Source organism: Rhincodon typus, chromosome 21, assembly GCF_021869965.1.
Source record: "Rhincodon typus isolate 14 chromosome 21, sRhiTyp1.1, whole genome shotgun sequence".
In the NCBI taxonomy this organism is placed as follows: domain Eukaryota; kingdom Metazoa; phylum Chordata; class Chondrichthyes; order Orectolobiformes; family Rhincodontidae; genus Rhincodon; species Rhincodon typus.
This window is the reverse complement of record NC_063352.1, coordinates 33526964-33554468: the sequence shown is the minus strand read 5'-3', so window position 1 is coordinate 33554468 and position 27505 is coordinate 33526964. Positions and strand designations below refer to the sequence as shown.

Sequence of the window (27505 nt, the reverse complement as noted above, 5' to 3'; positions counted from 1 at the left end):
AAGTTGATGTTTCGGGTCGGGACCCTTCTTCAGAAACGGGGAGAGGGAAGGGAGCTCACATATAAATTGAGATAGGAGGGGTGGGGCTGGGGAAGGTAGGTGGGATGGTGATCTATGAGTGCAGGTAGGGAGTCGTGGGGATTGGTCAGTGAGGTGGGAGGAGCGGATAGGTGGGAGAGAAGATGGACAGGTTGTGTCAGGTCAAGGAGGTGGGTTGTGGATATGTATTTCCCTCCCCACCTTTATCTGCCTTTCATAGGGACCACTCCCTCCACAACTCCCCCGTCCGCTCCACACTCCCCACTAACCCCACCACCCCCGGCACCTTTCCCTGCAACTACAAGAAGTGCTACACCTGCCCCTACACCTGCCCCCTCACCTCCATCCACGGACCCAAAAATACCTCCCACATCAGACAGGGGTTCACCTGCACATCCGCCAATGTGGTCTATTGCATCCGCTGCTCCTGATGTGGCCTCCTCTACATCGGTGAGACCAAGTGGAGGCTTGGAGACCGCTTTGTAGAGCACCTGAGCTCTGTTCGTGACCATTGACAACCCCTTCCAGTTGTGAACCATTTCAGCTCCCCCTCCCACTCCCTGGACAACATGTCCATCCTGGGCCTCCTCCAGTGTCACAATGACGCCACCCAGAAACTGGAGGAGCAGCACCTCATATTCCGCCTTGGGAGCTTACAACCCAATGGTCTCAATGTGGACTTTACCAGTTTCAAAATCTACCCATCCCCGGGCTCATCACATGGCCAAGCCTCCCTCTCATTTCCACCTCCTTGACCTGACACAACCTGACACAACCTGTCCATCTTCTCTCCCACCTATCCACTCCTCCCACCTCACTGACCAATCCCCACCACTGCCCACCTGCACTCACCTACCACCATCCCACCTAACTTCCCCAACCCCACCCCTTCTCTCTATTTATATCAGAGCTCTCTTCCCCCTCCCCCATTTCTGAAGAAGGGTCCAGGCCCGAAATGTCAACTTTCCTGCTCCTCTGATGCTGCCTGACCTGCTGTGTTCCTCCAGCTCCACACTGTGTTGCAGATGGGGTTATCCTCACTGTTGTCACTGTACAAGAATGGTGCCAAGACATTGAGGAGGAACAGATGCACTAGCAAACCAGGACCAGCAGCAACTGCCAAACAACCTCCATATGAGGAGATCACAGTTATTGGACTTCTCAGGATGTGCAGGAAGTACAGGTGTCCGAGAGTCTATTGTCCTCAATGCCATTTCCTCCAAATGAACGAGAAGCATTGTCACTGCAGGCTGAGGATATCCTGGAACATCATCACAGAACTGTGTCATCTGCTGGAGGGGGACCTGGGATCTGAAGCACTGGATATCCCATGGTGACTGATTTTTTGTACAACTTCTGCTTCCAAGGATCCACTGGGGAACTGTGCAGGATGTCTCAAGTGTCAACCCATAGATGTATCAAGCTGTTACCAATGCAATCTGTGCCAGAACACATGTTTCAGCCTGCTAGCATAGTATTAATGTCAGTGCTGCAACTTGGGCTGTAGGCTTTGCCAAAATAACTGGATTCCCAGCATGTACATGTCATCTCTGATTATCCCCACCACATCTTAGAGGTCTGCACCAAATACAATGGAAGACACCGTGAAGCCTATATCCTTGAGAACTTGCAGCTCCTGCTTCATTTCAAGGATTGGAAGTCCTGCAAGGATGGTTGCTGGGTGACAAGGACTACTTTGTGCAATCATGGCTGTTGGCTCTGCTATATGAACCCCTGACTGAGACTTAGTGTAGATAGAATGCAAGAGAAGACAATATGCCTTCCGATGATGAGTGTCTAATTCTTCGATTGGTCTGCAGTCCAGTCCAGACAGAGTGTGCTACTCAATCCTAGTATGCTGTGCTTCTGCACAACTAGAACAAGCAAAGAGTGGATCTGATGGGTGCTGAAGAGCTGGGAGAGTAGCAGCAGTCTTCCAAAGTTGAAGATGATGACAATGAGCCAGAGGAATATCAACTTCAGCTTAATACAGCAGTGCAGCATTAGTTGTAACAAATCAGACAGGAATTATTGATAAAAACCAAAAGAACCGCGTATGCTGTAAATCAGGAATAAAAACAGAAGTAGCTCGAAAAGCTCAGCAGGTCTGGCAGCATCCGTGAAAGAAAAATCAGAGTTAACATTTCAGGCCAAGTGACCCTTCCTCATGACTTATTGATCCCAATTTCCAATAGATGTAAGCTGTGTGATGCAAAATGTGTGATCTATATACATTTTAATACCATTTATTTTATCACTTGGGTTTTGAGTTAGCAGCATGTGGATTTTGGTCTGTGTTCTGAGGACCTTTAATGCTTGTCAATATCCCTGGAGCCTTTTTTTTGTTGCACCAGTATGAGAGAGATAGTTTCTGGTGTGGATGGGAATTGGTTTGCATGGTTTTACGATTGGATGGAGTAAGCATTGAGAAACATTATCTAGCTTTCAGTTTAGAAGAATGAGCATTTTTTTGCTTTGCTTAGGTAAAAGACGCATAGCTTGGTTTCAGTTTTGCTGAATTCCTGGTTGGAGTTAGATATAAGAACACAGTTTTTCCTGAAGAAGGGAGACAGTTCAGAACAGTTAGGAAATAAGCTACCTCAGTGTAAGGGTTTTAGTTGGAAAGTTCCAGATCAGGAATGTTTTTTTGGTACCGTGAAGGGGTTACTTGAAGTTGAGAAAATCTAAGCTCCGTTGTGCAATGAATCAAGAAAGAGACCATCAAACTCCTGAAACTTCAAACTGAATGAAAAAATCAAGTCAAACCCACAGGTGTGATAAAGAAAGAGATTCTCTCTGGCATTTGAGCACTATAAAATAATGGTGCTTGGATAAATGAGATACATTTTACAGTGGATTTCAAAATCTTTCAAATTGTGTTAAATGCATGTAGCTTGGTTTATTCTATTTGATCTTCGTTTCTTTTGCGGAATAAACTTCTGTTTTATTGTTAAAATCAAATCTGCATCATTATGTGCTCATGTTTCAGTGAAAGATCACCTTGTCAAATAAAACCAAAACCAAATCTGATCTATTAAGCTAGATTTCAGACTGTGATTTAACTTGTCTAATAATACTGGCTGGGTTCATAATAACTGTATGAGGTCATCATTCATTGACTGTAAAGTTATTGCTCAAATGACAAGGAGTCGCTATTTATTCCAAGAAGCAAATGCAGCTTTTCTGTTTGTTTTTATTCCTCTACTCTTCCTATTGTCCAATGGAGTGAACATTATCAACTATTTGAACCTTTTAAACATCTTGTGCTCTCATATTTGACAATGACGCTGGGCACTTGGAAAAGGTTAGCACTCATTGAGACAGTGTTCTAACACGGTATGGGCTAAGGCCAAGTAGCTTCATTCCTGTATCCGCAGCTACTATGATAATCAATCAGTTAGGTGATGATGTAAAGATTGCCTGGGTGTAGACAGAAAGAAAAAGCTAATGGTCTGGAGTGCCCATAACAAATCACATTTAAAATCACATCCCAATAGCTAAAATTTGAGGAGAGCCAGTTAGGTCATCATACATTCTTCCCATCCAATTTTCTTCTATTCAACCAGCCCAGTAGGTGCAGTGCATTCAAACACATGAACATCAAAACCAATTCTACGGTCTTAGAGAGTAAATTGTTTATTACTTAGAAAAGACTTTACTTCATGTTAATGGTAAAAAAAATCCTTTTTTCCAATTCTTTTGTTATGTTACAATGTATTGTGCTATGAACAACCAATTTATTAGAATAATAGTTTCCCAACTTGAAATGATCGATCTTGGTGAAACCTTTGGTATTATCAAGGCCATGATACAGTTTTGCACCTAGCTACGTATCAAGGTATACAATTGAATCTTGAAGGACAGAAACTACAATTCATCCTTCTTAGCGTCACCGGTAGCATCCTCGCCTGTTTTATGGTGCACTGTTGTTTTGTTGGTCTTCCCATTAAGAATATCATCAATATCCTACAATATTAGAAGAAAATATTAATCATTTGCACAATGTGTATTTGAGGAGAGAAAATAGGCCTCAAGAAAATCACTGCTGATTGAATATAGAATATACTGACCAGTTCATCATTATTATCTGTTTCATCTTCTTGAGGTAATTTGCCACCATTGTCCAAAAATTTTGAAAATGTTTCCAGATCCCTTGCTCCTTCATAGTCAATCATCTGCAAAATAGGTAACAGGCAATTTTTGGAATTTATTACAAAATACTAAAATATAAAAAGAGATGACCATGTAGCATTTTAGGATTTAATACAGTATTTAGTGAAAATACGAAATAATCTTAGTCGACAAATTGATTCCTTTGTACTAAAGTCTGCAGTAAGAGACCAATCCTATCGCCATCTGATACACACAGATCATTGCAAAGTCAAGTTGATTGTGCTACTGGATACATTTATTCCCAGAGTGATATTCACATTATGAGTGGGCAGAGCTCCATCACAGCCTATTTGATAATTCCAATGGGAGGCCTAGTCCATTTTGAAGACCGTTAGCAACTGACCCCTCGGGCTTACTGTGACATTTGACAATCTAGTTCAACCTCCAGGTCAGTAAATGGTGATGTGGGATAGGGCATCTATTCTCGTGAGTGCAGGGGCTTTATGAAGGTAGACGCCTGCTTCTCTTGGCGCTACAACAATAAATTAAACATGTCTGCTGGCTTTTAACCAACTAACTGTCAGCTGATACTTGCCAAAGTATTCATTATGCATACTCCTCCGATTCGCATATGACAACAGCAATCAAGATCATATTGATGTTTTTCAGTTTAAAAGGGCTTCTACCTGACTTAGGTAGGTATTTCAGATGGCTAACAATTAGACTGGTGAAAGGCCTTATTGGCAGGAGCAGATCAATCAATCATTCTCAATATTTTTGGCAACTGTCCCATTCCTACTCCATGGAAAAAGATTAGCTGTTAATTACTAATTCTTGTTATGGGGTTGAACCCCATTATTTTTTAATATATAATTTCCAAAACTTTCAGCTGGTTGGAACATTTGAAAATTGGACCGAGACTAGACAAACTGCTTAAAAATGCAGGACCACCTTCCAAGGTGCAGGTGCAAAAACAAACAAATTGCTCTTGGGGGGATGCAAAAAGAGAGATTTCCTACAATCTGAACACTCATCAAAACCCATCACAGTCTCAGGGAGATATCAACAAATTCTGCACGTTAAAATTTGTTCTTTGTTCCTTGATAAAAGTTTTCTCTGCAGCTTTTTCTATGGAAACCAGGTGCCAATATTTCCAGAGACAGAAAATTAAGAAATCGGTTTATCTTAATTTATCTTCTAAGAAGCTGTCATAACCTCCCTTGAAATATTGGTTCCAGCGTGTATTTCCAGGAGATTCTCTGGGTTGAGTTGCCATTTTATCAATGTTTAATACTTTGAATTAGTTAATTACTTCCTGAGACTATTTTTTACTCATGCATTGTTTCAGCAGTGCAGATGATTTTGTTTTTGCCACAGTAATTTTATTAAAGAAATAACTAACAAAAATGATTTGTCATATATAAGGAATAATTTCCCATTCTTTCTCATTATTGGACCTTTAAAATCAAAGTAATCTCTGGGCGAGATTGTTCAACCATTGATGTGAATGGTTGGACACACATACATATTGCCCACATTGCCATAATGTGTTGATGACAGGCAGAAGGCAGTCAAAATAGTTGCCCCAGTTGTCTTTAGAATGTGAACATGAACAGACCTTTCTTCCTGATCCAGCAGGGAAATATTTTATCGTCGGAAATCCTTGCACTTTAACAGATTCAACCTCATTAACAGTGGCATCCATTTTAGCAATTAAAACATTTTCATGATCCTTGTACTTCTCACCCAGTTGGTCCCAGATAGGAGCCAATTCTTTACAATGGCCACACCAGGGAGCATCTGTAAGACAAAATTACAGCACCAATTGTCAACAACTGTGATCTCTTCATCATACTGGACTGATCATGTTGTACGAAAGAGTGAGGCCTATCATATAGGAAGGAGATCTGTGTGACAAAGTGTGTTAATTAGTGACCATTCTTCAATAATGGTTATTAGTATTCAGTCACCATGGGCTGGAATTATACATGGAGGGTGATTCCCCACACCCATCATCAGTTTGGCCTCCTCTTGGACGCCTCCACCCACTTTTCCTTTTTCAGGCAATAGCTATTTAATTCATATGAAGAGGAATCTCAGTCTGTTTCTAGAAGCAAGTCCTGCATCAGCGAGTTGCTGACCAATTGGGGGCCAGAAGGAACCAGAAGTGATCAATGTTGGCACTGCAGGAGGCACTGGATAAAGAGGAACCTTGGAATGCCATCAAGCCCAGGTAAGTCCAGTATCGCACTGGGGAGGGGTTGGCAGGGCTACTGAAGTAGATTGGGGGAGAGGCATATTGGACAGGAATGGGAGAAGGATAGATGCAGGAAGGCACACTTGTTGGGATGGGGGTGGGGGAGTTTAGTTTGCACAAGTTGCCCAGGAAAGAGGCATCTTCCCCTCCACCTTTCTCTGACCGGCATTCCCAGAGGATCAAACCTGCCGGACTACAGTTGGGTGTAGACCTTTGCCGCTGCCTATTAAGCGGGAAAGGTGGATTAAGTTCTTAATTACACATTGATTGTCCATTTAAGGGCCTCATTTCAGGGTTGAAGGGAATCAACATTTCTAAATGAGAGACAAGAATGAAACCGAACATGCAGACATGAATCTGCAGGCACACGATGGAGGAGCCCAACATGCGGCCTTTAGTTTGGTGTCTGCTGGTATAGAGGTGGGAGCAATCAGGTGTTTCTGTTTGTAACCTCATGGCATCATCCCAGTCCAACATGCTGTCTAGTGCTAAAGGCATACTTGAGGCTTACCAATGACCAGCACTAGCATTGGTTATGTCAGCCCAGCATACATTTTAACAATGTGTTCTTCCAGCAAATGGTACAGCTCTGTAGCTATTTCAGGGTTAACAATTGCTAACCCCTTGGCCAAACAGACTGTTGATCATTCTTGCCTGCTGTACTAATTTAAATTTGAGAAGTGTAACTGGCATATCTCTGAATAATAATAATCTGGAAATAGCGGTGATGGGGTAGCCAATGGCCTAGTGGTATCATTGTCAGACTATTAATTCAGAGAGCCAGGGAGTGTTCTGGTGACCTGGGTTCAAATTTTGCCTCAGCGGATGATGGAATTTGGATTCAATAACAAATCTGGAATTAAGAGTCTAATATTGACCATGATTCCATTGCCAACTGTTGTCAAAACTCATCGGGTTCAATTATGTCCTTTAGGAAGGGAAACTACCAACCTTACCTGGTCTGGCCTACATGTGACTCCAGATCCAACAGCAATGTGGTACCCTCTGGGCAATTAAGGATGGGGTATAAATGCTAGCCTAGCCAGTGATGCCCACATCCCATGAATGAATCAAAACAAAGGTCAGCAATTGTTGACATATTGTATCTCTGCCATTATGTCTGTTGTCACAACCTTCCATGGTGAAGGAAGTCTTTACATTTTGTGTTCACTTGCTAGAGTGAAGTGTTTGCACCTCTGTCTGCATGAGGAAATAGTTGAATGCCAGAAAATGGCCACAGAAGCCCTCTGCTACAGACAAGCCTAATAGTTGAACTTGAGTCTTCCAAAAGCTGAGGTAGTGGATTCCCATTTAGGAATCTTAATGAGCGCAGCATTGTCCTGACAGAGGAAAATAAGCTTGCTAGACAATTCATGTATAAGGTCAGCGAGAATCCATGCCAGCAGAAACCAAACATAAAGAAGGTTAAAACAGTCCAATCTTATTTCTGTGGCTTTTAAACGAATCTCTGGATGATTTCACAGTTCTGGTACCCCTGAATACTCAGTGAAAATTAATTTTATTTCCATACAGAACATTCAATATCCACAAATGTGCAGATCCTTGTCACCCCATATATCCAAATGTAAATAAAAAATCCCGCTATTTCAAACAGGAGCTTCTTGCTTCTCTCTCCATTATCCTTGACACATGGGTTTGTACAGACTCAGCCTTCAGGTCTTCAGTCCACCAATTCATTTTATCCATTACTCCCAATAAGTTGACATGGATATTTTGCAAAATGGGAACAATTGGGAACAGGGTGACAAAGAGATAATGTCATTGGACTAATAATCCACAGGCTAATGCCCTGGGGACACAGGGTCAAATTGCACCATGGCAGAATTTAAAGTCAATGAATTAAAAATCTGAATATAAAGTTAGTCTCAGTAGCTATAACCATAAAAGCAATTGTTGAATGTCATAAAAAATCTACCTGGTTTACTGAAATCATTTAGGGAAAGAAACCTACTGTCCCAACTGGTCTGGCCTTTAGGCCCACCACAATCTAATTGACTCTTAACTACATTCTGAAATCAGTTCAAGGGCAATTAGAATGAGCAACAAAAGCTGGTCTCAACAGCAATAGCCATGTCCCATAAGAAAATCAAGAAAAATGCCATAAAAATCAACCTCATTGAGTACAGATGAGTAAGCTTTATTTCCTAACCAATGACAAAGTGCAGAATAACTGGAATTTTGGCAGATTGTTGGACAAAGTTTATTGTCTCAACAGATCCATACATCAGAGATGCTTCAGCAAAGCTTTTGTTACACAACTGTGATATTTTGGTTGTCCCTACATTTGTTTTGCATGCAAGCTGTCATTCTTTTAAGAATCAATGGGATGGTCAACATCAATTGTAATTAGATGGGCTGCTTTCAATGCAAATTGTGGAATTGTGCATCACTTTCTAAACTGAATTTTTCGATTCCTGGTATCATGGTGATACCTCAGTAATAACCCAACTAAGCCAACAGGCTCTAATGATGCAGGCTAATGAAATTGCAATGCCACTTAATTTCATAGCACAAAGACAGAGATTCAATGTCTCACTCAACATCAGCAGATGCTAGAAGACTTAAAGTTGATGGGGAGAAGAAAAGGCCAATGTCCAAAAAAGGAATTTCTTTTCTGGCCATTGCGCAAGATGAAATGACAGATTTTATAGGAAAAGATGGAATCATTTATTTAAAACTAATTGGAATTTCCAATTTTAACTAGAATAAAACAAGAAACATCTTTTGGATTTCTATTCTTTTTCTAAAGCACATTTGTACTTATCAATATTGTGGATCTGGGTGTCACTAGCAAGACCAATTATTGTGAATCCCTAACTGACTTTGAGAATGTGGTGATCTTTAACTGCTGGTAAACAAATACAGATGTACTCCCATTGTCTTAGGTCAGGAATTCCTGCAATCTTGAACCAGTGACAGTCAAGATACAGTGATAGATGGTCAAATCAGGATGTTGTGCGAATTAGAGGAGAACGTAGATATGTTGGAGATCCCATGCATTTGCAGACTTTGCTGTTTAATTGGGAAGAGGCTGAAAGCTTAGAAGAAGCCTTAGCAAGTTGCTCCTCCTGTGCATTATGAAGGTAGAATACACTGCAGTCACATTGCATCAATGGTACAAGGCGTGGATGTTTAAAATGGTATGCTGTTCTAAATTAACCCTTTTGTATTACTGTGTGCTGACTTATGGTTTCTAAAATATATGATGGAAAAAGGTTGAAAAATCAAGAGCTGGCAGAAGGAACATGGTGTTAAGGAATGGGAGTACAGCTTCTGGTCCTTCAAGCTTAATTCACCATTCAATAGGATCAAGGCTGGTCTGGTTGTGGTCTCAGCTCTACTTTGCTGCTCATAACCCTAACCTTCCTTGCCTATGTAGAATTTATCTATCTCAGCCTTAAATAAATGTCAAGACCTGAACCTCACTATCTTCTGAGTAAGAGAATTCCATTCCCTATCACTCCTCCGAAGGAGAAAAAAATGGCCCTTGGAAAGGGAAACCTTGGCTGAATTTCACCAAAACTCAGCAAAGAGTCAATTTCGGGGAGGTTCGTGGAGTGTTTCTCTCCATGACATTCTGCTGAATTGTAGCACACAATTTTATACTGTTCACCTCATTAAGTATACACCACGCCTCGACAACCTATGTTCGCAATATCGTGTGCTCACCAGCAGCAGAAGGGCTCCCTGCTGCTGAGACCTCAGGGATACCCACCACTAGTGCTTTATTTAAAGCCCAGCTCTGCATCGAGTCAATTGCTGCCAGCTATAAACAGCCCTTCATAGTACACGTAGCGGGAAGGAAATAATAAAGAAAAGTTTGAGGGCAATGGTAGCACTAATTACCTTTAATTGCAAATAGAATCACACAATTGTAAATGTATTGCTTCTTTCCATTATCACCTGATTGATTGATTCTCATTTTAACTGCAGCTAGAAGATTCAAAGCTACACAGGCTAATCATCCTTAGTCCCATGTTAGAACACTATCTCAGGTAGTACTCGTCTTTTCCTAATTCCCAGCACTACACAACCTCTTGTCATTGTTTAATGTGAGAGTGTCACATGCTCGCAAATACTTACAGGTCAAGGTGAGAGGAAATCAGCTCCAGCCCTTGAGCAACCAATTTGATTTTGGGATAAAAAGGTGTAGAGCTGGATGAACACAGCAGGCCAAACAGCATCAGAGGAGCATCCATGATTACAAATATTTCAAACTGTACTCTGAAAGTGCCTGATTGATACAGTTATGCCTTCAAGAGCATCACATTGCTCACAAATAGAGACTGTGTGCTCAGGCAGAATAAATCTACTTATTCCACCCATTTAAGGTGTGGGGCCAGCCATTGTACACTTCCAGTGCAATTTGAAATTCAGATAGGGATGGAAAGCAACCAAAACGGTGCTTCACAAAGTAAGGTGCAACATTTTTTCTCCACCTGCATTCTACAGCCCACCATCCCTACAATCCCCTGCCCCAACTATAGCATTAGTGCTGACCCCTTCACACTTCACTTCAGCTCTGATGAAGAGTCATTTAGACTCGAAACGTTAGCTTGCTGTCTCTCCAAGGGATGCTGTCTGACCTGCAGTGATCTCCTGCATTTGTTATCTTCAGTACTCTCTACCTAGCAAATCCATCAGTTTTGAAATTCCACATGTTCCCACCCAATTTTTTTATTTAGTCACAGAATGAAATTGTTGTTATGGAGCAGCAATTCATTCAGCCTATCATGTCTGCACAGGCTTTCTGAACGTTTTGACTTATCGCCCATCTGCCTTTTTCCCGTAACCCTGAATACTTTCCTATTTAAGGGATCATCTATCGCCCTCTTGAATGTCTCAATCGAACTGGCTTCCACCACACTCCCAGGCATTGTATTCCATCTCCTAACTACATGCTGTCTGAAAAGGTTTTTTTGTATCACCTTTCATTTTCTTTGTTGGCAAAACACTTTAAATGTGTGCCCTCTTGTTCTTGATCCTTTCATGAATGGGAACAATTTCTTCCTACCCTCTCTGTCTGGGCCCATCATGGTTTTGAAAACGTCGATTAAATCTTCTCTTGGCTTTTCTCTGTCCAAGGAAAATAATCCTTACTTTTCCAATCTATCGTCATAGCTGAAGTTTTTCATTCCTGGAATCATTCTTGAAAAGCTCTACTGCACACTGCTCTACATTTCTTCCCTTCCTAAAATATGTACCCAGAACACAATACTCCAGCTGAGATCTAACTAGTGTATCATATAAATTCAACCTAATCTCTTTTCTCATGTACTTTAAGCACCTTGTACTGAAGCCTAGATTGCTGCATGCTTCATTAAAAGCTCTCCCTGCCTGTCCAGCCACCTTTAATGACTTATGCAAGTATACACCCATACACTCTTTACTCCAGCATACCCTTTAACATCCTACTCGTTATTGGTGGTTGTTTAACCTGAGGGTCGTCACATCTCAACTGTGGGGAGGAGGTTGAAGATGAGAGTCCTTTCATGGTAACATCAACTAGTACAGGAATTGAGCCCATGTTGTTGGTATGACTTTGCATCGCTAATCAGTCATCCAGCCAACTGAGCTAACTGACCTTAGGTTAGTTACTGTGGATTGACCATTATCACTTCTTCCATCATTCTAAAATCTAATGATACAATGATTTCTGTCTTATTAACGTGATCCCATTGACATTTGATCTACTTGGCCCACCTCATTCCAAAGGACCAAGTCTGGCAGTATCTTCTTTCCTGTTGGACCAAGCACATTCTGCTGTAAGAAATTCTCCTGAACTTAATGTGGGAATGCTTGACCATCTGTGCCCTTAACATGACCACTATTCCAGTCTAAATTTGGGCATTTGAAGACCCCCATTATAACTATTCTGTTGATGTATGCACATCTCTGTAATTTCCCTGTAGATTTGTTCCTCTACATCCTTTCCATTAATGTGTGGCCTATAGATTACACTGACAAATGTGACTGCACCCTGTTTATTTCTTAGCTCAAACCAAATCAATTCTGTTCTTGAAGTCTCCAAATGTCCGCTTTCTCCACTGCTGCAATGATGCCTCCAATCCTCCTTTTATTCCTACCTTGTCTTTTCTGAACACATCATACCTAGTAATATTTAAAACCCAGGCCTTTACTTCCTTGAGCCATGCCTCTGTTATTGCACAACATCTCCCGACTTTATACCCAGCTCTTCAGCCCCACACCTTAGCCATGTCAATTACCATGCTGCACTGTGCCCCCATCAAAGCCTGGGTGGTGATGAAACCTCCCTCCTGCCGTAACCTGAATCCTCCAATGTGCTATTGTTTCCACCCTAACATATTGAGTTGAGTCCCTTCATGATTATCACCCATGCATTCCAGAATGCTGCCTCCGAACCCCATAATTGATTACCCAATCTTTCTATCACAGGCCCCTGATAAACCCCTGGACTCACCAGGCCCCTGCCCCCTGACTAACTTGGAATGATAGTCCAGCCAGCGAGTAACTGACACAACAAATTAACACCCTCTTCTCATTATGTATTGAGTGATGTCCTTTTTGTTCATCTGTTTCTTGTGTCCTAGTTCTGATGAGTGGAAGACAAAAAACTTCAACTTCTGGTCTCCTTTTAACAATATTTAAGTTCTGAACTGCTGAGCATTTATTTCTTACTTTTTTTGTTACTTCATTCTTTGATACTTCTTAAAGTTTGTTCAATCCTCTAACCTATCATTTAACTTTACAAGTTTGTAAGGTGTTTCAATTTAACACATTCATAACTTTCTAATAAAGTATGGATGATGCATCCTTCTGTGAGAGCCTTTCTTTCTGACAGGGATAAATCATTGCTGACATATTAATTATCACCTTAAATGTCTGTCACTGCAACTCTAGTGACCTACCTTTTAAGCTAGTATCCCAAATCGTTCAGCTTATCCAGCTCTGCCTACATACCCTCAGAGTTACCTACATTTAGGTTTAAAACATTTGTAATGGACGCCCACTTCTCCTTTCAAACTGAACATGAAATTCTGTCATATTTCTCATCTAGACCAACCAATGAAATTCGAGCTGCAGCCTACCCCTTCAAGGAAAAATTAAGGATGCGCAACAGTGCTAAAAATAGGAATGCCTTTGTGAGGCAATATTTAACAAGCTTTAATACATATTTTTACCACTATGTTTGTTTAGATTACGCTAAATACATGTAGCAATTGTAATGCTATATTCAAGCAAAATACAAGTTCCAATAAAAGAATGCATTCTTTGTTTGGAAAAGCAATTATTTTGAATGAATTTAGGGAACATCTCGTGATATTCTATATGCAAAAACAATTCTACATTTCAAGTAGATAGAATTGATGGTCCAAAAATATATCTGCAAATGCAGTACTTACAGAACTCAACAAGCACGTTCTTAGTCTCATCAAAAGCAACTTTTTCAAAGTTCTTTCCAACCAGAACTTTCACAGGATTTTTGTCCCAGTCCTCTGGAATGTCTTCACTCTTTAGGTAAGGCTAAAATGATTAAGGAAACTTTCAATACAAAAGATAAAGAGGGAATAGATTTTAAACTGATGACAACCAATTTTAGTAAATGACTGACTAATTTAGCTTCTGAAGCCTGCTCTAATTTCATCAACTTACTGCTGTAGATGTAATAGTTTACTGCTGAAATTTGATTTGACTGAACTGAAATGTAACTTATGAACAAAGTCTTCAAATTATCCATATCAAAGATATGGAAGTTAACATCTTGCAATGTTCTGGGTAGAAATACTTAATCTTTCAATTTCTGTCAAAAGTGAAATATTAAATAGAAATCTAATAATGTAGGGAGTACCTCAAGTTTTCCATCAAGACTATCCTGACAGAAGGCTTTCACATTTTCTGTGGTAATTTCATCAAATGGAAACTTGTATTTCTTAATACTGTTGATGTTAATTAATCGTATTGTTGGTGCATCGTCTTTCTTCACAGAGAAGTACCCCAGCACATGTTCAATGTCACCATTCATTTCAATAGAAACAAAAAGGATCTGAGAAAAAGAGAAAATAAATGTTTGGCATGGAGACTAACCTTTAAAGGACTGATTGGTAGCAGGAATTTTCTTCAGAATCACGGCATGAGGAAACAATTGCCCTTCTTACTTTCACCTTTATCTTTTTTGTCATTCTCTAGTTTAGCAAACTAAGAAATGTTGATAGCTTGAACTAAATAGAAGTTAGTGGTAAGTGTTAGTGTTTGACATTCTGGGTGATCGAAACTCTATCACATGCAATAAGCAAGATTAACATCATCCAACCATATGAACACATCAGTCAGAAAGATCCCCATGCCCGACGTAGACACCCCCACCCCTATCCCATGTGCATGAACACAGTTAGCAGATCCTCAGATTTAAATGTATCTTTGAAATGGCTTGAACTTAAAACCAGTAAAAGCTTCATGGAGTTATAAATATTTCAGAATGAAGATGAGGGGAAACATTTCAATTTAAACATTTGTAAACGGTTTATTGGGAAATAGTTGTGGGGTTTGAATGATAGGGTTCTATACCTTGCCTCTGAAGGAAGCTGCAGCATCTCTAAAGTTCTTCAGGAGTTGGTTATGCTCCGTAATTGTTTTGTTGATGAACAACAGGATGTGGTTGTCAATTTTAGCATCAAATATTTTAGCGTTATTCTGTAATTTAAACATTGTGAATGACAGCTTGATAAAATATTAACTGTAGAATGCAGTATCAAGTTTTTTTCTAGTGAAAAGACAATCAATATTAATAGAAAAGCATGTGTTACGAAAGATCCTTCAATATTCATTCTATCAATTCAAAGATGCACATTAAAACATCACCTTCCCCAATTCTTCATAGTGCTAAATCTTACAAAAAAGCAAAAACACATTGACTAATCAAAAGATGAAATATTATTCCTCAAGCTTGCATTGAGATTAAGTGGAAGACCACAGTAAGCTGAAAACAGAGAGAGGTCAGAGTGAGTGCAATGTGGAGAATTAAAATGGTGGACAATCAGACATTCAATGTCATCTTTATACCAAAGCAATTATGCAATCTGACTTGATCTCTCCAACATACAGCAGGTTTCATTGGGTACAGTGAGTGCTAAATTGGAAGAGTACAAGGAAATCATAGTTTCACCTGTTTGGAACCTTGGATGTTAAGAGAAGAGGCAAAAGGGTCGGTATTGAATCTCCTGATATTTTGGTAGGCATTTTGAAGCCATCCAAATTTAACATTGAGTTCAATAATTTTAAACTGCAAATGCTGATAATTTTTTTCCATTTCTTTACATGTTTCTGTTTTATTCTTTTCTATCTTTCACAGAACTGCTTTTCAGTATTCTACCATTTGCAGCTTCTCCAGACCTATCTTTTGTTTCCTCACTTGTTTAGTAATGTCCTTTAACACAGAAGCAGGATAGTAAATGATTTCATTAAAAATGATTGCGGAATCTGTAATTGTTTTTAAGAATATTTGAAAGTGAGTTTAGTTTACATCAATTGTAAAAAGATAAACTTTAATTTTCTTTGATAATAAAAAAATCCATGTGACCTGATTTTCCTTGACCTGGAAGCAGTACCAACACAAGGGAAGTTAGGCAGGAAACTCTGCAGACATAACAGAAATCTGCAGACAAATGAAGAAACAAATAGGAACCTTTTTCAAGATGATGTGTGTGTGTGTGTGTGTGTGTCTGTGTGTGTGCGTGCGCACACGCATGCGCATGTGTTTTTATTGTTGTTATTGTTATATTTGAATAGGACAGAAAGTCAAAAATGCAGTTAGGCAGAGATTATGAATTTACTACTATCACTTCAGATTTGCCAGATCCAACCAATCCATTTTGTGGGATTTATTAACATGGTGGAGTAAAGGAGTCTGTGGGGTGATCAGTAACATTAAGATTATCGAGGTGGAGGTTCTGCAGGGATGAGCTATTCAGGTGATGATCATCCCCAGTGATCATAAATAGAATATGGTTGCCAGTGAAAAGGGCTCATGGCCAAATCTACTGAATGAGAAATGATGAGTTCTTATGTTCTGGGCTATGCTAGAGAATTTTGAAAGTGCAAGTGGTGCCACAAGTCTGTAAGGAATGATGGGAGTACTTATGGTTGTATTGGCATATTTTGTTGTATCAATTATTTGAAATGAAATATACCTTTTTATTTGAACTTCATTTGCTTGTTAACTCCTATTTATTTTACATTGGCTTCCATAAAGTGGAATCTTGTTGACCATTTTTTTCATTTGGGAGTCATTCAGTAAATTTGGTTTTCAGTTTGTGACAGAACAATTACTATTCCTTTTGACTTTGGACCACCAGCTGTTTTGGTAAATAATCATTATTGCTTCCATTTTATCACAGGCCTGCTCTTCTGTTATTTCACCATCTTTTCATCTGATTAAAATCTATCATATTTTTAACTTTTTCCCTATTCTGATGAATGCTCACCAACCTGCAATGTTATCTCTGTCTCTGCCTCTACTGATGTCTAACAGGAATCTATCGCCTTCTGCAGATTCAACACTTTGCACATTAAGCACCATGGCTAAGACTTTCTAATGTTATATTCAAAGTTTTGTGCTCCATGTCATAATGTACAGGATGGCCCACACTACCATCAATAGGAAATCGTGACACATCATGTACCTATATAGCCCCCTAAGTGGTCACCAGGTACATCATTTCCTGGGACAGCGGTGTTCTTCCCTACCTGAAGCCTCCAAGAGGTCATTGTGAGCAGCTGCACTGCCTCAGAAGTAAAGGCTGCTGACTGATTAGTAACCCTGAAATCTTGAGTAGCAGTCAAGGTAGATGAGGAAGGATTCTGTGGTGGCGGGTTCAAAGGCTAGGGCTGGATATTGGCTTTCGTTGGGCTAAATTTGGGGAAGAGTGAGTCAACCCAACACCTCACCCTCCTCTATACACCCAAAACCAGCAGAGAGGCCACTCTAATGTGATAGCTCAGGTTGGCTGCTGTTATTGTCCGCCTGAGTCGCTTATTTTTTTCTAATTTGATGTAATTGGCAGACTTGAATTGTAAATCAGGAACATTTAGAACCAATGAGTTCCAAAGAAGTGAAATGTTATTAGTCTTCTTCTCTATATAGACCTTGTTCGTTCTGCTGGAGATTTTCAGCATTTTCACTTTTATTTCAGATTTCCAGCATCTGCAGTATTTGCTCTGAATATTATCCTTTATTTCAGAAACAAAGTGACTAAAGCTTTATACAACATACCTCTTTGGTGAATTCAGTTACAAGGTGCATTTCATTAACTCTGATAAATTTATTCAGATTCTCCTTGGTCAAACCAGTTTCAGCTTCAATTTCAAAATCAGCTCGTCGATCATCAAACTACAGGAGTAACATGTTAAAAGTCTGAATCAGTCATAGAATTCACTATTGATGTAATACAATCTCATACACAAAAAACAGTTACTTAATTTTCTGGAAGTTGTATTTCTACACAATTTGGTATGTAGGCTCTTCACCCACATTGGAACATCAGCAAATAACAAACACTTTCAGTAATCAGCACAGTCTCAAAAATAGGAGCATAGAGTGGGAACGGGAGTTGAACTCTCAAGCCATTGATCCTGTTCTGTTATTCAACAGCTAATCTGTGACCTAATTAGATATGTCTGCCTTATCCTCAATACTTTTGGTTAACAGAAATCTCAGTATCTTCAGACCTCCACTGTTTCTAGATCACATCACATTAGGTCCCAAGTGCATCCACAAAACGGTGCCACAGCTTGAAGGTAAACACACAGCCAGGATAAAGTCAAGTGTGCCAGACCAGGTTAAATAACTTAGACCACAACATCATAAGTGGGATCAGAAGAGCAACAAATATCAAACCATCGTTTTCTTTTTCGGGTGCAATTTCAACAGCTAGTTTTGAAAAAAGCAGCGGTTGAGGTTATTATGTGTCCAATCAAACACAGCCATGAACAAAATCTGAAATTACTAGAAAAACTCAGCAGGTCTGGCAGCATCAGTGGAGACAAAGCAGAGTTAAGATTTAGGATCCAGTGACCCTTCTACAGGACTGACTGTAGCTGGAAAACATTGGTAAAAGGCTAGAGAAGGGTACAGGGAGGGGAAAGGAGTAAATGATAGTTGGAGATGGAGCCCACAGCAACAATGAAAGTTTTGACAGTGGACAAGAAAAAAGATTGGAACAGAAATCTGTCGGAGACAGAAGCAGAACTTCAAGGTGGCCTGAAGAAGAGTCACTGGGTCCGAAACATTAACTCTGCTTTCTCTCCACAGATGCTGCCAGAGCCGCTGAGTTTTCCAACAATTTCTGTTTTTGTTTCAGATTTCCAGCATCCGCAGTTCTTTACCTTTTTTTTCAAATACAGCCATGCTTTATTTCAGAATATTTAAATAAATATGGCATGCATTGGCAAAGTGATATCCTGTGAGCTTGCCAAGTGAAATTCAGGCTAAAGTTAAATTCAATCAGAATGCGTCATTGGATTTAGACAACAATTCACATTTATACTGCACCTTTAACATTGTAAAATGCCCCAAGGCACTTCACAGAAGCAATTATCAAGTAAAATTTGCCAACCAGTCAAATGATGAGATATTATTTATATTCATTCATGACACACGTGTAGACTGTCATTTGTTGTCCAACCATAATCACCTTGGAGAAAGTGCTGTTAGGGATGGATTGGAGCTAGTGTATTGACATGGGTAGAGAAATGTTAACAGACAGGAAATAAGGAGTAGGAATAAACGGGTCTTTTTCTGAATGGCAGATTGTGATTACAGGGATCAGTGCTTGGACCCCAGCTATTCACAATACATATTAACAATTTAGATGAGGGAAATTAAGGTAACATCTCCAAATAACATAAAGCTTGGTGAAAAGGGAAACTGTGAAGAGAATGCAGCGATGCTCCAGTGTGACTTGGACAAATTGAGCAGGTGGACAGGTGAAGTGCATTGCAATTAAATGTGATGTTATCCATTTTAATAGCAAAAAAAACAGGAAAGCAGGTCATTGTCTGAATTGTAATAGATTGGGAAAGAGGAAGGTGCACTGAGACTTAAGAATCCTTGTGTACCATTCACTGAAAGGAAGTATGCAGTTACAGCAGGTAGTGAAGGTGGCAAATGGTATGTTGGTCTTCACAGCGAGATGATCCAAATACAGGAGCAGAAGCATCTTACTGCAATTATGCAGGGCCTTGGTGACAGCCCACCTGGACTGTGCAGTTTTGGTCTCCTTATCAGAATGTCTGAACATTGATGTTTCTAAGAAGGAGTTAGATATAATTCTTCATGCTAAAGGGTGAAAGGGTTTCAAGAGAAAGCAGTAATATTGAACTGAATTAGATGATCAACCATGATCATATTGAATGGTGAAGCATGCTTAAAGGGCTGAATGGCCCACTCTTGCTCCAATTTTGTATCTTTCTACGTTTCCAGGATTTTGACCCAGCAATAGTGAAGGAGCAGTGACATAGTTCCAAGTCAGAACGGTATGTGGCAACATTCAGGTGGTGGCATTCCAAAGCATCTGCTGCCCTTTTCCTTTTAGTTGGTAAATGTCACAAGTTTGGGAGGTGCTGTGAAGGAAGATTGGCTGAGATTTTGCAGTGCCTCTTATGGATGGTACACATTGATGCTGCTTTGTTCAGCGGTGGAAGGTGAAGGATGAAGGTGGTGGATGGCTTTTCGGTCAAATGGCCTGCTTTTTCCCGGATGTTGGCAAGGTTCTTGGGTGTTGTTGGAGCTACACTTCAGCCTTTATTGCTCTTCCCATGTGTCTCTCTTCCCAGTTGAATGACATAATCAAGTCAGCCACATGTTCTGCCCTTCTCCTTATTTCTCTATCACTCATTTTACCCTTGGTCCTCCCTCCACTCCTCCCAACTCCACTCATAATCTTCAACAGACACAAACACTATCAGCACCAATTTGTTTCCTTACTCCTCAGTTTTTATCTCATCCTCTCTTCACGTCTATTTTGCTTGTATGCCTTCAAAATTCATATTTTTTAAAGAAATCTAATTAGACACACTGTATTTTTTCATGTTTTCTATATTTCTTCCTTCAATGTACAAATGCATCCAATAATTATCAATTGTTATGTCTTACTGGGTAACACACAGGAAATCAAATGCTGCTGTTGCCACATTATCACAAAATTTAAAGGTTATATAAAAGTGCACAAAATTGCCCAATTTACCTGTCCTCTAGAAACAAGTTTGACAGAAAATGTGGTCCTGGTTTCTGAACTTAACAATGATTAGTATTTATTATAATTAAATAGATTATAGCTACAGGCAAACAATCATGAACTGCCAGCATATACACTCCAACGATTAAAACTGTAACCCATTTCTAAAATTCCCTCTACACATACTGCCAGAAAAACAAAAAAAAATGGGTGCTAAGAATGGAAGGGAAGACTGCAAAGATGATTCAATGGTCCCTGTCCACAGGGCTTGCTGGATTGATCATTTGGTGTGTCAAATGCTGCTACTCCTTGCTCTTTGTTCTCCAGGTTCTTTCACTTGCTTGCAGGAGGTGCTGGGCAACCAGTTTGTACTTAATAAAGCTTACAACTTATTGTTTAAGAGCCACAGCTTATAGCAACTGATGAGGAATGTAAAATGGCCTGCTGTGGTGTGAGGTTTTTTTAATGCAGAGCAGAGGACAGCTCGTTCCTTTTCCGAGCTCCAATGGCTTCTCATGAAATATTCACACCCACAAGCTGTTCAACTATCAGGGAGCCAATCATATCATTGTTGTCAGGCAGAAGATCTTTATCATCAACAACTAGTCTGTAGTCCACAGGCCAATTTGCTAGTTGCTGTTGACTGAATCTCCATTCGTATGAATCCCTTGGCTATAGCTAATCTGCAACTAGACTGCCCCCACTGCTTGAACAAACAGCAGTGTGACCAGTACTTACAGTGAACGTCAGGTAACTTGCTTTGAAAAAGTTCAGCAATCCTTAATTTTTATAGCAACTTGTCTCATTTCAGTCCACAATCAAAAGCACATAAATGATAAGATAGAGTTTTACACAACTTACTTTTTTATATTTTAATTTAACAGTTAAGATGCATTGTTTTAATAGGCATTTTTATTTCAACTGAAACTAGCATTAAAAATAATTCTCTCCTTTTTCCCTAGTCACTTCCTCTCTCTTTCCAAACTTGATACAATTTCTGACATTTATAGAATACTAAAGTTACAATACATTGGTGATCAGTGCAGGAACAAGAGCCTTAAGAAGATTTAAACTGTGTGACTGAAGACTGAATTACTTTATTGATTGCTGCAAAAGGGGCATTGTTGAATTCCATGTTGCCCTGCAGAAGAGAAATTCTCTACAAAGTTAGGTAGAGAATCATGTTAATTTTATTTTGAATGTGGCCAATGCAAAATCTCCCTCCCTTTATGGAAACGTATTCAGTTTGAGGTTGTCAGTCCTGTCCTCAGAAGACCATTCCTGTTTCATTTCAGAGACATGAATCATCTTTGTTGACAATATTCATCCAGTAACCTTCCTGCACAAGTCACTCCTCTGCAGCCAAGACTGAGATCACACAATCCACTGTGATGGGCAACAGGTCAGAACTTATTTCCCTCTACTCAGTGACTTACATCTGCTTCTGAATAAAGTCAGTTTAAGTCAGTATTACGTTTTGCTCAGGACTCCTCCATGTGATTTTAATCTATAAATTTTGGAGTTATGGCTCTTTTCAAAAGTAATTTAGAAGCATGACTGAAAACAAAACAAAATTTCGCAATTTGGATTGCTTACATCCTTGTTATTGCACTTCAAAAACTTTACTAAATATTTTGTGCACTGACCAAAAAACTAGGGGGTACTCTTCAGAGATTGTGCAATTAGGTGGGGAGAAGTTAATAAACTGGGAAAGACTTTGTTTATTAACTGACTGTATAATTCGTTTAATTTGGGATGTGACTGATAAATAGGCACTCTACCTTTGAATCAAGGATGTGTTTGTTAAATGCTAATCGTTTTTCCAAATAGAACAGTTGTATTAGACAAAGTATGTGTGACTTACCTTTTTGAACAATGTTATGGTATTCTTTGATATGCCGTATTTTTCCAAAGCCTCTGCATCATTGGTGATAGCAAATGGTATTTCGACCATATCATTTGCTGTCTCTGTAAATGTTTTCACATCATCATTTTCAAGGTCCTCAATAAAGAAATGTAAAGTCAGTTCTGTAAAATATTCCAGCATATGAATAACAATGTAAAAGGAACAAGTCTGAATAACTATACATTTATTGTGCAAGATTTCTGTGCAAATGAAACAATTACCTTGAAAAAGCCAACAATGACAACCTCAGCTGAGCCAATGTACTTTTCAACTTCAGCTATACTGTCCAGGAATGTATAACTAGGACCAGTTCTTCTTTTTAGCCAGCTGATAATGCCTTTGGCATCTCTTTTCCCTGGAAGAAGATAAAGCATCAACTGAACATTAATATGTCTTGTGATGCAAGTAATCCAAAATTATCGGTGCATATATCTAAGGTCAACATTTGCTCTTATGTGGTATTTTAAGCTTCTTAAATAAAATGACTTCTTTTACTGATTATTCTGAGTAGAAATCAGTTTCTGAAAAAATAATTTGCAAGAAATCAACCTTTTGATAGGTTAGTTTTTAATGGGGATGGATAAAGTGACATGTTGAGATTTGATTTCTTGGAAAAGTTGCACTACAAATGAACAGCTGCTAGCAAAGGCTTAGATGAAAGAAAGAACACCAAAATCGGGGAAGGACAATTGAAATTTCTTAGTCACATCATAAAGACTTATGATTTAGAAAATCTTTCGCTGATGGGAAAGTTGATAGGTAAAGAGATAGAAATTGACAAATGAATGGCTGTTCTAAAGAGCCGTGCAAACTGAATGAATGTATTATCAATAAAAATGATTCATGTCTCTGAAATGAAACAGAAGTGCTCTTCTGAGGATAGGACTGACAACCCCAAACACGTCAGTTTCCTGAACTTCCCATACTATAAAATAAATAATAGTTTATCTAGGATGCTGTTCCTGGTCTACTCTACCTTATATTTGTAAAGTGCCAATGATATTCCAGGGAGAATATCCATGGCTGTAGCAATCATTTTTGCTTCAACTAAAGGAAATGCACCCTCTCTTAACGCAATCGTATAGATTATCATGGAAGCGTTGGAAGATGTTAGATGATTAGGATGTATGGATGAGTACCAAATAAAAGAAGACTGGTTAGTCACAATGAAGGGAGATCTCCACTGAGAGTCTTAAAAGGGGGTTGAGCATGTTTAAGTGACCAGCTGTGGTAGAGTTAATTCAAACCGATAATAACTAAGTCAAGAAAACACGAAAGAGGTCACCTCTTCCAAAACAAAACGGGCACTCAAAGGTTCACATATTCCACGTCAAAGAAATGGTGTCATGCAAGATTCAGGGTAGTTCTTCCTGTAAATTGTAGTATATATTATCACCCACTACTAAAAACAATTAATGTAACCATAGAAATTGTGATTCCAATCATTGAGCAAATGGACTAAGGGTAAAATTAAAAAAAATTGTTCAGTGCACACCCTTGGTTCACTTTATCTGTGGTGATACTCCCCTTACCCATAACTATCTTTACATTTAGCATTCTTGTTGTTCATCAGATCTGAATCCAGTAAGTATATCAGTAAGTATATGATATTACCAGTGTAATCAATGGGAGCTTTTCTGTCACTCTCCTTAAAAAACTTTAATGTTGGATAGCTATTGATTCCAAATTCTGAACCAAGTTCCTTCTCTTCGATGACGTCAACCTTGGCAAGTTTAAATTCAGAAGATTCATTCTTCAGCTGTCCCGCAGCACTGGCATATTCTGGTGCCAAACTTTTACAGTGTCCACACCAAGGGGCATCTTTTGGGAGGAGATGTAGAAATATTTACCGCAAGATAAACAATTAACTAAAATGTTACACATCAGCCAATAAACTCTCAGCCTTCAAAAACGGTTTGTAACTTTTTTTTCAGTTGAATGCTCTACCATAGAAAACAAAGAGGGCAAATACAACAATGTAAAACATTTATTCCTACAGTAAAAATGAAACATAAATCATAACCCAATTAATATCTTTTCTTTAAAAATAATGTAGCTTGGCTTGAGAATAATACTTTTTGTTTGCTCAGAATTACTGTATGCATTACTTTTGCTGGCAGGCCAATTGTAACAATGTGAGAAACAACAGCTGTGAACCCTTTTGCTGAATTTCTAGTGTTTGTAATTAAAACCGGATTGCATGTTAGTTTTAGAGATAGTAGGAACTGCAGATGCTGGAGAATCCGAGACAACAAGGTGCAGGGCTGGATGAACACAGCAGGCCAAGCAGCATCATAGGAGCAGAGAGGCTGACGTTTCGGGCCTAGACCCTTCATCAGAAAAGGGGGAGGGGAAGGGGGTTTTGAAATAAATAGGGAGAGAGTGGGAGGCGGATAGAAGAGGGATAGAGGAGAGGATAGGTGGAGAGGAAACAAACAGGTCGAAGAGGCGGGGATGGAGCCAGTAAAGGTGAGTGTAGGTAGGGAGTTAGGAAGGGGATAGGTCAGTCCAGGGAGGACGGACAGGTCAAGGGGGCAGGATGAGGTTGGTCGGTAGGAGATGGAGGTGCGGCTTGAGGTGGGAGGAGGGGATAGGTGGGAGGAAGAACAGGTTAGGGAGGCAGGGACGAGCTGGACTGGTTTTGGGATGCGGTAAGGGGAGGGGAGATTTTGAAACTTGTGAAATCCACATTGATACCATTGGGCTGCAGGGTTCCCAAGCGGAATATGAGTTGCTTAGTTTTGCTTTCTGCATTGTGGATTCATGCTAGCCAGTTAGTATGAAGGGTTTCTAAAGCATAATGAGATTCTGTAGGATCACCACAGATGTTTCTGCTGCTAAATGTAATGGGTTGCAATCACAGCAGGTAGCACTAAATTGCAGTTATGATAGCTCAGGTTCTTACTTTTATACCATAATAACAAGACAGAATCTTTCAGAAGCTGCTAGAACATGTACAGTATATTATTGCAGTTTTTATTATTTAAGAATATTATTTAAGCAATTAATGATAACTCCTAGGAACTCTGGAAACTTGGGCCTCGTCCTCAAGGGTGCAAATGATTCCAATTATAATTATGTAGAGATAAAGTAAAAGTATTAGATTCCATTTATAATTAATCAATGATATATTGGTTCCGACACAATTATTTTCAAATAGTGAAAATTTTGCTTTGAATAATTGACTAAATGTACAATTAAATATGAAGTTCGGAAGTGAGGCGCTGTGGCACTGTGATAGTGTCCAGAAGGTCTGCATTTAAGATCGACCTGCTGCTGCAATGTATTATCACACATCAGAGCATGTCAGGTTGACTAAAATAAGTAAAGTTTGGAAGTACGAGCTGTCCCGTTTTGTTGTACAACCTTGTACTGATATTTGCAAGTACGTGACTTGAAAAGAAAGGTCTCTTTTTGTTTTGACTTTCAAGCAAACAAATGAACTTGCCCACTTACAAAATTCCACCAGGAGATATTTGTTCTCTTTTAGTGCTCTCTGGAAGTTGTGCTTGTTCAGCACTAAAACGTCCTGGTCTTCAGTAATCTCATCTGAAAAGGCTTCTTCGGCATCTTGCTTTGTCTCTTCCTCTACCTCCGTTTCCCCAGCCTTCACAGTAGAAACGAAGGCGAGGACTAACATTAGGACACAGCACTTCATCACGTTGTTCAGAAGGACTGCACACTGCCTGGAAACAGCGCTGATAAAGCCAAGGCCAGTGTGACGCCTGCCTGACAACACCTCGTGGAATATTATTACTGGTTTGTACGTATAACAGAACGACCTACTGATGGATTACCATTGACCTGTGGAGTTTCAATACGTTGATTCTTTACAGTATAGGATCACAGCTCAGAATAATGACAAAATCGTAGTGATGAAAAGTCATCTGAGCTGGGTCGTGATTATACTGCTGAAATAATTCCATTAATAAGACATTGTCCTCCTGAGTTTATAACGTGTTAGTATTTCATTACATTCATCATAACTTAGTCACTATTTTAAATTACTTAAACATCAGTTACAAGTGGACTGGTTTGTCATTTACCATATGTAATTGCCAATAATTCTGATCAGATCAGCACTTGTTGTTTGTAGTCCCTAATCATTTGACTTCATGTATTATGAGCAATATAAACATGCAACATGGAAAGTGATAGCTTGTGACAGAAGAGGTAGATCATACAAATCTAGGAATAAATCAGCATAATTTGGATAGAGGGTACAAAAATAATAAAATGACAAAACTAAAGGCTCTGTATCTGAAAGCAAATAGCATCAGGACAAAACAAGTCAATGGTAATCATCATGGAGATATGACTGCAGGGTGACATAAATTGGAAGCTGAATGTTGAAGGGTAAATGACACTTAGGACCTAAAGGAAGCTGGAAAATGTTTTAGGTGGCTTTGTTAATTGATGATGGTTATAGCACATAGAGAGGGACAATTCAAGTTTAGAAATCAGAATGTAGAAGCAGTTTAGGTAGAGACGAGAAATAATAAAGGCAAGATGTCACTTGAGGGAGTGGTGTACAGCCCAACAACAGTAGCCACATGGTAGAATGGAGTACTATGGAAGAAATAACAGACCATCTGTGGACAGAGAAACTTAATATTTTGAGCCAAATGTGACTCTTCTTTGAAAGAAGTGGCTGGAAAAGTGATAGCTTTTATGCTGTTGAAAAAAAAAATGGGAAGGAGGACCAAGCGCAACAGATGGAAAGTTCCCAGAGCAAAAGCCAAATAGGCTGCTAATTGTAGCTGACCAAAAATATAGATGAAAAGTAGATATGAAATGCAGAAAATTGATTAGCTGTGATCAAAATGGAGGATAAAGTTCATGGCCTGGAGTTGTTGCACTCAGTGTTAACTCCTAAAGGTTGTAAAGTGCACATTAACTCTGTTTCTCTTTCCAGCGATGTTGCCAGACCTGCTCCCTTTCTCTACTAATTGCTAC

The 27505-nt window shown here is 39.4% G+C and overlaps 1 protein-coding gene across 1 annotated transcript; it reads right to left on the bottom strand.

Moving 5' to 3' along the window:
• Window positions 1–3652: 3652 nt before the first annotated feature.
• LOC109927104 (protein disulfide-isomerase-like) lies at window positions 3653–26246 on the bottom strand. The gene is made up of 11 exons (XM_048609912.1): window positions 26006–26246; window positions 24164–24370; window positions 22771–22904; window positions 22508–22645; window positions 17682–17798; window positions 14978–15103; window positions 14262–14456; window positions 13816–13936; window positions 5771–5952; window positions 4110–4214; window positions 3653–4005 (listed from the first exon to the last, which is right to left on the bottom strand). Exons 1-11 carry the CDS (start codon window positions 26205–26207, stop codon window positions 3907–3909), a joined length of 1626 nt encoding a protein of 541 aa, XP_048465869.1. The 5' UTR covers window positions 26208–26246; the 3' UTR covers window positions 3653–3906.
• Between the last annotated feature and the right edge of the window lie 1259 nt (window positions 26247–27505).

Bases quoted from the DNA above. Each gene is read 5' to 3' on its own strand.
- LOC109927104 (XM_048609912.1), bottom strand. From the start codon at position 26,207: ATGAAGTGCTGTGTCCTAATGTTAGTCCTCGCCTTCGTTTCTACTGTG. The intron at 22,646-22,770 runs GTAATTGTTTCA...TTCTTTATTGAG, and splicing joins TCATTGTTGGCTTTTTCAAG to GACCTTGAAAATGATGATGT. The intron at 13,937-14,261 runs GTACTCCCTACA...TAATCATTTTAG, and splicing joins GTCTTGATGGAAAACTTGAG to CCTTACCTAAAGAGTGAAGA.